The sequence below is a fragment of the Triticum aestivum genome, chromosome 5D (genome assembly GCF_018294505.1).
Source record: "Triticum aestivum cultivar Chinese Spring chromosome 5D, IWGSC CS RefSeq v2.1, whole genome shotgun sequence".
NCBI classification, from domain to species: Eukaryota; Viridiplantae; Streptophyta; class Magnoliopsida; order Poales; family Poaceae; genus Triticum; species Triticum aestivum.
The window spans coordinates 242,797,639-242,809,009 of NC_057808.1; the positions used below are offsets into that span (position 1 = coordinate 242,797,639).

At 43.9% G+C, this 11,371-nt stretch overlaps 1 protein-coding gene across 1 annotated transcript; it reads left to right on the forward strand.

The window, feature by feature from the left end:
• The first annotated feature begins 3,352 nt into the window (after positions 1-3,352).
• On the forward strand, positions 3,353-7,400 carry LOC123120430 (ABSCISIC ACID-INSENSITIVE 5-like protein 2). Its single transcript, XM_044540424.1, has 4 exons — positions 3,353-3,521; positions 4,860-5,783; positions 6,355-6,426; positions 6,982-7,400. Exons 2-4 carry the CDS (start codon positions 4,995-4,997, stop codon positions 7,060-7,062), a joined length of 942 nt encoding a protein of 313 aa, XP_044396359.1. The 5' UTR covers positions 3,353-3,521; positions 4,860-4,994; the 3' UTR covers positions 7,063-7,400.
• Positions 7,401-11,371: the final 3,971 nt, after the last annotated feature.

Consider the following 11,371-nt stretch of genomic DNA (forward strand, 5'->3'; position numbering starts at 1 on the left):
AAGGCTTGCTTCAGCTCAGCTCCGACTTGAAGTCAATGATGCAATGAAGATCTCAGAGGACTGCCTTGCGCACTATGGTGTTATAAAGCTAGGGATGGAGCGTCTATCGTTGACACAACTGAGGTCTCGTCAGCTTGTTCGGCTGCTTGCGGAGCCTGTCCTGGCCAGGCCTAATGCCTTCTGAAGTGCTCTCAGTTTTGTATATTCTTTTGTCGACGCGTTTATATGCACTGGTGGCGACCTTTGATGCCCAGTGTATGTAATCCATGGTCATGTTGCGCTTTATTATCACCGGTAGAGAACTTTGATTCCCAGTGGATGTAATATGCCATAATTTCTTTATTGTATAGTCTAGGTTTATTCTTGGTTGGTATGCTGTAATTTAGGACGGAAGGTTCAGTGGATCTCAGTGTTGTTGGTCTTCAGGCCGGCCCGTTACTCATATAGGCCAAAACGTGGTCCTATAATCATCTTGGGCCATTACAGGTCTAAACCTATAGTAGTTTCCTGCCTTTAACAGGCCGTGTAAAGTTCTGGCCAGCTGGGCCAGAGAATACCATGGGCTTTTAACAGGCTAAAACCTAGATTGGGCTAGCGTTGAGCCGAAAAATTCACGGGCCAATACAGGCCGAAACTGCCTAAGCCCATGTTTGGCCCAAATAGGACGAGCCGTTAACAGGACAAAATATATCTCGAGCCTGTTTGGCCCAATAAAATTATGGGCTTTAAGCAGGCGGTATCCACGCGGGCCATAGGCCCAAAAGTGTCACGGGCCATTATCAGATGGGCTCTAAGCAGGCCGGATTCAACGCGGACTGTAATTAGGCCCAACTGTTACACGGGCCATTAACATGCCGATAGGCTAATTAGGCTGAAATTTATCCATGAAAACTATGGGCTGTTAAGAGGCCTAAAGTTACTTCGGACAAGAAATAGTCCAGTTTCTGCATGGGCCATTAAATGGCCTAAAGTTAAACCGGGCCGACAACGTCCCAGATGCACCAAGGGCCGCTAACAGGCTGAAACTATTATCGGGCCGAACTGGTAAACAGGCGTTTAACGGGCTGAAATACAAACCTGGCTTAGAATGGGCCCAAAAGAACAGTGACTGTTAACGGGCCTGATCCGATATGGGACATAATTTGGCCCAAAACACGGCATGCTGTGAACGGGCCTGATCTGATATGGGCCTCAATTTGACCCAAAACATGGCAGGCTGTTAACGGGCCAGTCCACTAGTGTCTGAAAAAATATGGTGGGCCTTTAGCTGGGCTGGCCTTTTTACCTTAAATGGGCCTCTGTTGGGTCATGTCACGTGTCGACGTATCATTGGCGCCTTCTGTCCAATGAGTGGATGACATCTGTCCCAACGATGAGCCGACACGTGTTTCCTCTAGCCAATGATGATTTTACACGTGGAAAATCCCCATTGGTCCGGGCTGTTAACGGGTTATCGGATCCAAACCGAAACCCGATAGCTTAACGGTGACCCGTTACGGTGGATGCCACGTGTCGGTCACCCTTGACGAAAGCACTTCTATGACGCGCGATTTATCGTCATGGAAGTGGACACTTCCATGATGATAATTTTGGTAATGTCATGGAACACTTCTACGACAACACAGGTATGACTATCTTGATTCTGTCATTAAATCATCATGGATGTACATGCATGACAGAAAACGTGACCTACTGTGACAAACACGTATCATCATGGAAGTGTATTTTTTATAGTGATGGCGCGCCTTTGGCTCGCTTCAGTGTTTGTAGTCGTTGCTAGGTGGTCTATAGATGTGGATGTAATAATAATTACTATTGGCGTTCGTTGTACTACCATGATTGAAGATGAATAGATTGGAAGTTTTCTCGCAAAAAAATACAATAAATGTTCTGGCCCTTATTGTCACTGGGTTAGAGCAGCGCAAGATTAAACCCATTACAAAGCACTTCCCACTGAAGAAAAATCAATCGAACTTGGCCAAAGAAGATAGATAGATCGGAGAGCATTACAAAACTATTTAATTATGTGGCAAGAAAGTCCAAATAGATTCAATTGAATTAAGTAAACAATCTGATCATAAAGTGAGAATTCATCATTTTCCAACAAACACACCATTGGCTACTATTGACCCGTGGGTCCTAAAGGAACTACTTACACATGGTCATGGAGGTAGCAAGGTTGATCAAGATGGCTTCGGCAATGGCTTCCTCCTCCGGTAGAGCTCCGGAACAAGGCTCTAGATGGTATCTCTTCGGAATAGAGGCTTGCGGCGGCGATAAAAGTTCTTTTAGGGGCACAATGGATGGTTTCAGTATTTATAGGGAATTATGACAGTGGAATCAGGTCAAGGCGGTGCTTGTGGGCCCCACATGGACGAGGGGGCGCGGCCACCCCTGGGCTCCTCGCGGCTCGTCTTGATCTCTCCTAAAACTTGCAACATTTCTTGTTGCCCAAAAAAATCGTGTTAAATCGACAACGTATTTTTACCTCCGTAGATATTGATTTCATGCGAAACCAAAAACAAACAGAAAACAAGAACTTACACTGGGCACTAAATTAATAGATTAGTCCATAAAAAATAATATAAATTACTATAAAAGTATATAATATTAATAATATAATAGCATGAAACAATCAAAAATTATAAATATGGACGTATCAACGGCCACGGCGCACCCACCCTCACCCGTCACAGCAATGGCCATGGCTGGTTCCAACCTTTTGTTCCGTCGGTTCGAGCAACCTCCATTGTCGGTCCCAGCAACCTCATTCCCGGTTGTAGCATATGCAGTTTCTGGTCCCAGCATCTCAGTCGGCTGCTCCCAGCTGTGCGCCCTACCGTTGCAACATCCCTGTCCTACTGCTCCGAGTTGCGCCCTTCGTTGTCCTCCTTACAACAACGCCACCTCCCCTCGCAGCGTGGACATGGGAGGGAGGAACCGGCTTCGCAACTCCCTCCCCTGGCTCAGTCTCACGGTGGCTTCTAGCATTGTATGCCAACGATCCTGAAAGTGAAAAGGCAATGGTGGGAATGCGACTCACCGGAGGAGATCACCAGATAAAGGGAGATGAGAAGATGGAAGATTCATGCCGCATCAAGCGATGGGGGGACCGGTGGCTACACGGAGGAGAAAGAAAAAGAAGATGGAGTGGACCATGCCTAAACTTTTTTCTGAGTCGACTTAGAAAAATAAGCCTGCACGTCAAATGGACCGACATTCTTTTGGGCTCTGGATTTCTGGATAATTACCGGATTGGTTAGATCCAGCCCAAACAAGGCACACTTTAGGCCCAAGTAACACACGTCCACGTCTTAGGGCCCGCCATCACTCTCTACCTGTCGACGCTGTCGTCGTCTTCGTCTTCACGCGAGAAATATATTCTCCGGTGCTTTCCCTTTCTCTCTCTCTTTTCTCATCTCTGTGCGCGCGGAGCAAGATTCCACTCTCGATACCTCGGAGTTATCGCGCACCGAGCAGCAGATTATCCCCTCCCTGCAGGCATCTCGCTGCTTCTCCAAGTTAGTATCTGATCCTAACCAGCTCTGTTGTCTTTCCCCGCACCCGGGCCAAATTTATTCCGCTGATCCATCATGGCGTGCTTTGTTGGATTGGAATTGGATCATTTAGCACATTTTAATCGGAAGCCAGTGACGTGCTATTAGCATAGGTTTCATTTCGTCCTGGGAATGAAGCGGAATTCGCCGATTTCTTGCTTGTTTTGGGGTTTCGGGTGTTTTATGCGGTCCGCGTTTGAGCAATTAGGGGGTGCGATGAGATAGACTGGTGCTCCACTGATTTAATTTAGAATTGGGATGATCTGTGTATCCGTTTTTTTAGGTTCTACATACGATTGTATCGTTCTGGTTCAGACTTTAGAGTTTTGGGTCTGCGGTAGATGTATATTCGGCTAATAATTGTATTCCTTTTGCTGCCGTATTTACTTTCTAAGTTCGTGTCAGTACGCGTGCTCTCTTTTCTACTCCTTGAAACTCTATAATTTTATAGGATGTGTTTTTTTTTTTTTGCCTACAGCCACTATAATCAATGGGTCTTTCATTTTCTTTAACTTACCCCTCCTGATAATAATCTACCGAATGTTAGTCCAGTACTCAGTTTGTGACTTGGGCGCGGAGGTTTTTGTCTCCAATCTATGGAAGTAGTTTCATTGATGCTGTATAATTGATTCTTCAAAATGATGTTTGACATTTGAAAAATAACTCATGTGTACATTCCATGAAGCATGAGCAACAGTTTTTGGGAGAAAAACATGTCCATTTGTGTGCTGTACAAAAAAAAAGAGTGTGAGAGTAAAATAGCATACAATTTTTTAGGTGCGGCACACAAATTGGCTTGCTGACCATTTGAGTGTCCATACTTTAATCCCATGATCTATGTACAAAGTTATTCGTGCAGCACAGCATATGAAGAATGGTCCCACCTGAGATTTTGTGGCACTGCCTCACTGGTGCCATATGAATTTCCCCTAGGAAGTGTATTTGCAGTATTTCATAATGATTATGCTATTCTTTTCTCGTATAGGATCATATATGTTATTTGTACCTTTCCTGTTGTTTGGTTAATTTTTTCCTTCTTCAAGTCAGTGGGTCAGGATAAGGTTGCACTTGCCTTTTGGGTTTGGTTTCAGTTTTGAGTTTAGTGTCTAGTCAGCAGTCACAACCATCAGTGTACAATTTTTTGGACAGGTTGCCCTTTATCTTTTATTTGTTGGAATTCGAGGTTGGACAAAATACATATGATAGTGCACGTTGAACTACATTCTTCACTAACTGATAATTTTTCTGAGCTTGCTCTATCATATGTATATTGGATCTTAATTAAATCTTTAATTATTGCAGTAAGATTGCCTGCTTGAATAAATCAAAATCTGAACAGTTTTTGCACAAGGATTACCAAAATCAGAAAGCTTACTGTTTCATGCTATCAACAACTGATCATCAATAGTGTCACTGGTCAAACATAAAACAGGCAAAATGAGCTCTGAAGGCGGTGGCACCGCCATCACAGGCAAGAAGCGGAACAGGGCCCAAATTCAGACACTAGTCAGGGAAGGCTCTCTCTATAACCTCACCCTCAGTGAGGTTGAAAGCCACCTCGGTGCGCCACTTCTTAGTATGAACCTTGATGACTTTGTGAGGAGTGTGCTTCCAGATGAGAAGAACCTTCCATTACCAAATGGCGCTGGGAATTCAGGCAGTCACAGCACGTCAGCTTTTGGTTTGGAACGTCAGGGCAGCAGCATTACTGTGCCCCTGCCGTTGAGCAAGAAGACAGTGGATGAAATTTGGAGAAACATCCAGCAGGAAGAGGAGAGTAGTGATGACGAGAAAAGGAGTTCAGGTTGTGAGGCACAGATGTCGTTTGGGGAGATAACACTTGAGGAGTTCTTGCAAAGGGCTGGCATTGTTACCGGGCAGTATCAGAAGGATGCTGAGGAGTTAATTGATCTTGTAGGAACTGGAGAAAGTGCTCATTTGATGACCAGAGTGCAGGATTTCCCACAGGGAACAAGTGCAATTGATGCGTATATTGTACGTCAGTCAATTGCGCAACCGCTGAGTGTTGCAATCCCTTCGACAATGGATTCCATCTACCCAGATCGTCAAATGAGTATTTCGTCATCTCTAGAACTTTCTGATCTTCAAAGTCCTAGTCATAAGAGAATGTCTTCCCAGGATGTGGTATACAAGGTTGCTGATCGGAGGCAGAAGAGGATGATCAAGAACCGAGAATCGGCTGCACGTTCAAGAGCTAGGAAACAGGTTTATTTTTTCTGACTCTTTACAATTCAAGTCATGACTATAGAACTTGTTTAGCACTTTAGCATGATATAAAAGCTTCTATGAGATTTAGAAACATACTAATAGAGACCCCGCAAAAAAAAAAAAACATACTAATAGAGGAAAAGGTGAATTAGCTCTCATTTTGGAGCATGGTCCAGTTAGCAAGGAGCCTAGCAAGCAATCTCTAATTAGCACAACTCCCAAAAGCTAGTTTTTTTTGTAAGAAAGACCTTTATTTGGTTACTCTGCACAAGAACAGAACTAACATTCCCTCTTTAGATTAGAACACACTATAATAGGTTAGTTTGCCTATTTGCACCTACATAACCCCCCCTATTTTACTCATTGTAGGACTACTTCTGTTCTGGATTTATCTTACTACACCATAATATGTTAGCTTGCCTATTTTGCACCTACATAACCCCTAATTTACTCATTGTAGGATTACTTCTGTTCTGGGTTTATCTTAATTCATTACAGCACTGGGTATATCACTTTGTATATGAAAACTAATTTTTTTCCTTTGGGAACTTTTTTGTATGAAATTTAGGCCTACACAAACGAGCTCGAATGCAAATTGTCTTGTCTGGAAGAGGAGAACAAGAGGCTGAAGAGAGAGAAGGTAGATAATGCTTTTTCTGTACATAACCTGTTTAATTTCCTTTAGATTTGTTTGGTGGAGGTTTGTTTAATTTACTATTATTTTTTCCAATGTTTTCCTGCTTCATCTGTATAGTTTGCACTTTTAGTGTAAGCATGCACCGGCGTGCCCTGTTTCACCAAATAATTTACACATTTGTCTCCTTTTTCTGTTGGTGATTAAAAAAAAGCAAAGCATCGCTTTGGATGTACTTCTCAAATACTTGGTGCACCTGTGGTATCATGAAGCCATGGCTGCAAGAATAAGCATAGAAGCATGATGCTGAAAGAAATATTCGTTGAGTACATAAATTGGCTGCCGAAAGAATTATATTTCCGTGTTCTTTACTTGCAAGATTTGCCTCTTGAGTTTCCCACGTGAATACAAAGAACACACAAGTACATTATATTTGATGCAGTTTGCCCAAGAACCAGCAATTGCTGCTATGTGCTATTGAAAGCACGAGCCTGTATTTATCTAGTGATTACCATTCACCTCTTATTGACGACAACGATGTTTCACCACATTCGATTGCAGGAGTTGGACATGTTATTGAAGTCCGCGCCCCCTCCAGAACCGAAAAAACATCATCGGAGAACGAGATCGACCTCATTCTAATTGTGTGTAGAGTACAGGCCTCTGGTAGATTTTGATCACCCTTTTGCTTTCTCCTCGCATGTAACTATGGAGCGTGTGCAGTTTGCTTTGCTTGTAATTTGTAAAGGCCTAGGGCACCCAACAATCTTGTGAAATATCCTCCCGGCCGTTAGGTTTCAGATTTGTAAATCTGGTTCTTTCAAATATTCTTGCGGCATGGATCCCGGTGTACGGATCGTGCTGCGAAGTTTCTTGCTAATACTTGCTGTAAGTTTGGCTGTTGTAACCTGTAGCCCCCTCCAGAAGTTTCTTTCAAATGAACCTTGTATTAGTGATATAAACGCTCTTATATTTTTTTACGGGAGTATCTGCTTTGCAGAGTCTTTCGGTGGGAAGAGAATGTCTTGCAGCAGTCTAAGCTGAACTATAGAATGTTCACCTAAGAAAATCCCTCTGGCGGTCATTCCCATGTTCCATGTGCCATCTACCATTGTGGTCCAAGGGAAAAGGGCCAAGACCCAAGAACGTCTCAATGATTGAAGAGGAGGTGGAAGAAGAGGCAGCAGCTGGGCAGTTAACTTGGCCAATTATTAGCTGGTCAAGCTTAGTCTGTGGACTTGGGACTTGAGACAGATGGTCCATGGCCAGCCTCTTCCATGTGAGAGTCCAAGCTAATACAGTAGTACTGTATGAGCATTATTTGCTCTCTTTTTTCTCTATAGCACGTATCGAAATGTGCATCTTTGGTATTAGAAATAACACACCGAAATAGTGCGCCGGCAACAAAAAAAAGGTAAAAACGGTACTACTCGGATTGGGATCATGTCAATTTTCCCTCCATTTTCCTGAGCTCATGCCATGGGAATATGAGATCTATCGAATCGGTCCCCTAGTTTGGAGTGCGAGGACCTGTCTTGAATCCTGCCGGAAATGAGCTGTTTATGTGAAGTTCATATGGAGTTTCCTGGATTCGTAAGTGTTCGGCATCGAACGGACTTTTTTTTTCGAAAACTGGAGGCCTTAGGGCTTGATAATCCATTAATCGAAAATAAATAAATAAATGAGAATTGGCCTATGAATTATGCAGATACTTGTATATTCTTCGTGCGCTATGGAGAACAAATGTGAATGTGTGATCTGATCACATGACACGGCATTACTTAAACTAGATTAGATTGAACCACTTCTCTCAATATTAGTCAAAGATGAACATCACATGGTCGGCATTCAATCAGGAGGTCCAGACTCTGGCTGTATTACTGAACCCGCATGATCAGTCCACAAGATGACCCACACAACGTACGTAGGGAACACTCATGTGCTTACTTCAGTAGTGTTTAGTGCATGTGCTCAGTATTCGAGAAACAAAATTGTTATTTATTTTAATTTTTGGTTTTCTAAACAACGTTGCTTTCATATTTTCAGAAGAACTGAAACCTTGAGATTCAGCCCATTAATTAAAAAGAAGAGAATTGCCCCATTAACTAGTAGAAAAACAGGCGAAAACTGGTGCATCACACCCACAAGACGTCGTGGTTAGCTATTTTTGTTATTCTTCTCAGTGAGAGTATAACGAGTTTCCCTGACTAAATGGACCGGGGGGGGGGGGGGGGGGGGGGGGGGGGCATGACCCAGTAACTGCTGATGGCCGTCATGGAGCAATCAGCTCAAACGACGCCAAGTTTGCAACCTGAAGCACCGATCCGACTGCCGGCACAACGTTGTCCTACCAACCACTGCTACAGACCTTCACTGACGCCATAGTGTGGCGACGCCTCCCAGGCTAACCACAAGCACCCCCTTGGCTTGACCGGAGGAGACCCAGAGTCAAGCACCCCAACTCCAAGGTGACGTCGCTTCCGGACTTGCTCGATGAGCAACCAGCCCCGGGCAGGATGACCACGTCAAACTCCTGCCCCAGCGACAAACCCACGCCGTCGGCACACTGCCAGCAACCGCACCCAAAAATGATGGATGCCTCCGCATCAGATGAGGGCCGCTCATGCAGCCGACAACTCCGGCCACCGAGCAGCCGCTCCGGCGCCCCGTCCCCCATCGGCTCCTCAATCAAGTATTGTTCCCTTCACCTAACCCAAGGCCATCACTAACCACCCCCTAACCCGACCTTCATGCCCGCGAGAAGGGACCAAAGCACCACCATAGGTCTTCGGCCACCGGATCTCGTGCCAACCACCAGACCCAGCCCGCGCTCACCGCACACGGCCACCTGACAGACCATCAAACCCGTTGGGGTCATCCGCGCCGCCCCTACGTCGTCCCCAGCAAGGAATGATATGTCTCCAACGTATCTACTTTTCCTAACGCTTTTCCTCTTGTTTTGGACTCTAATTTGCATGATTTGAATGGAACTAACCCGGACTGACGCTATTTTCAGCAGAACTACCATGGTGTTGTTTTTTGTGCAGAAATAAAAGTTCTCAGAACGGAACAAAACTTTGCGAGGATTTTTTATATAATAAAAGAGAATTTCTAGAGCCAAAAACCACCGGAGAGGGGCACCTGGGTGGGCACAACCCACCAGGGCGCACCCCCCTCCAGGCACGCCCAGGTGGGTTGTCCCCACCTGGTGGCCCCGCAGACCCTGAAACCGATGCTATAAAATCCTATTTTTCCAGAAAAAATAAGAGAGGAAGAATTATCGCGTTTCACGAGATGGAGCCGTCGTCAGCTTCTGTTCTTCATCGGGAGGCTAGATCTGGAGTCCGTTTGGGGCTCCGGAGAGGGGGATCTTCGATCTTCGTCATCACCAACCCTCCTCCATCGCCAATTCCATGACGCTCTCCACCGGGAGTGAGTAATTCCTTTGTAGGCTCGTTGATCGGTGAGGAGTTGGATGAGATTCATCATGTAATCGAGTTAGTTTCTTTAGGGCTTGATCCCTACTATCCACTATGTTCTGAGATTGATGTTGCTATGACTTTGCTATGCTTAATGCTTGTCACTTTGGGCCCGGGTGCCATGATTTCAGATCTGAACCGTTTATGTTATCACCATTATATCTATGTTCTAGATCCGATCTTGCAAGTTATAGTCACCTACTATGTGTTGTTATGATCCGGCAACCCCGGAGTGACAATAGTCGAGACCACTCCCGGTGATGACCGTAGTTTGAGGAGTTCATGTATTCACCGTGTGTTAATGCTTTGTTCCGGTTCTCTATTAAAAGGAGGCCTTAATATCCCTTAGTTTCCAATAGGACCCCGCTGCCACAGGAGGGTAGGACAAAAGATGTCATGCAAGTTCTTTCCATAAGCACATATGACTATTTACGGAATAAATGCCTACATTATATTTATGAACTAGAGCTAGTGACATATCGCCCTAGGTTATAATTGTCACATGATGAATATCATCCAACAAATCATCGATCCAATGCCTATAAATTTCTCTTATATTGATCTTGCTAAGTTACTACTGCTGCTGTTACTGTTGCACTTGCTACAAAATTATTGCTATCACTGTCACTGTTACTATTGCTATTGCTACTACTATCAAAACTATCATACTACTGTGCTACTGATCACTTTGCTACAGATAATTAATCTCCAGGTGTGGTTGAATTGACAACTCAACTGCTAATACTTACAAATATTCTTTGGCTCCCCTTGTGTCGAATCTATAAATTTGGGTTGAATACTCTACCCTCGAAAACTGTTGTGATCCCCTATACTTGTGGGTTATCAAGACCTTTTTCTGGCGCCGTTGCCGGGGAGCATAGATATATTTGTTGAGTCACTTGGGATTATTATCAATTTGTCACTATGAAGAATCTGAAGGATGTTAAGACTAAGAATATTTTCCTCTAAGACGAGGGGAGGTAAGGAACTACCATCTAGCTCTGCTTTAGATTCACCTTCTGTTATAAGTAAACTTGCAACACCACCACATGCTATCAATCCTGATATGTCGCAAGTTATTGATGATGCTACTTCTGCTATGAATGATGCTTATGATGATACTAGTACCTTGCTTGATGATAATGTGCCACTAGGTGAATTTCTTGATGAACAAATTGCTAGAGTAAGACAACATGATATTGTTGAAACTGATGATGAGCTTGAAAATGAAAATCTTGAAACACCTATTAGATCTAGTCCTCCTAGATATGAATTGCCTAAGTTACTAGAAGGTTATGTTATGAATGAGGAGACAAGTAGAGATATCCTTTCTTGTAAGGATAGAGATGATCTAGAGAAATTATTATGCAAGTATAAAGAAAGATCCTTGAATGCTAAAATGAAATGTGATCCTAAGTTTGCTACTTCACCTATCTTTATTGACGATAAGGATTATGAATTCTCTGTCGACC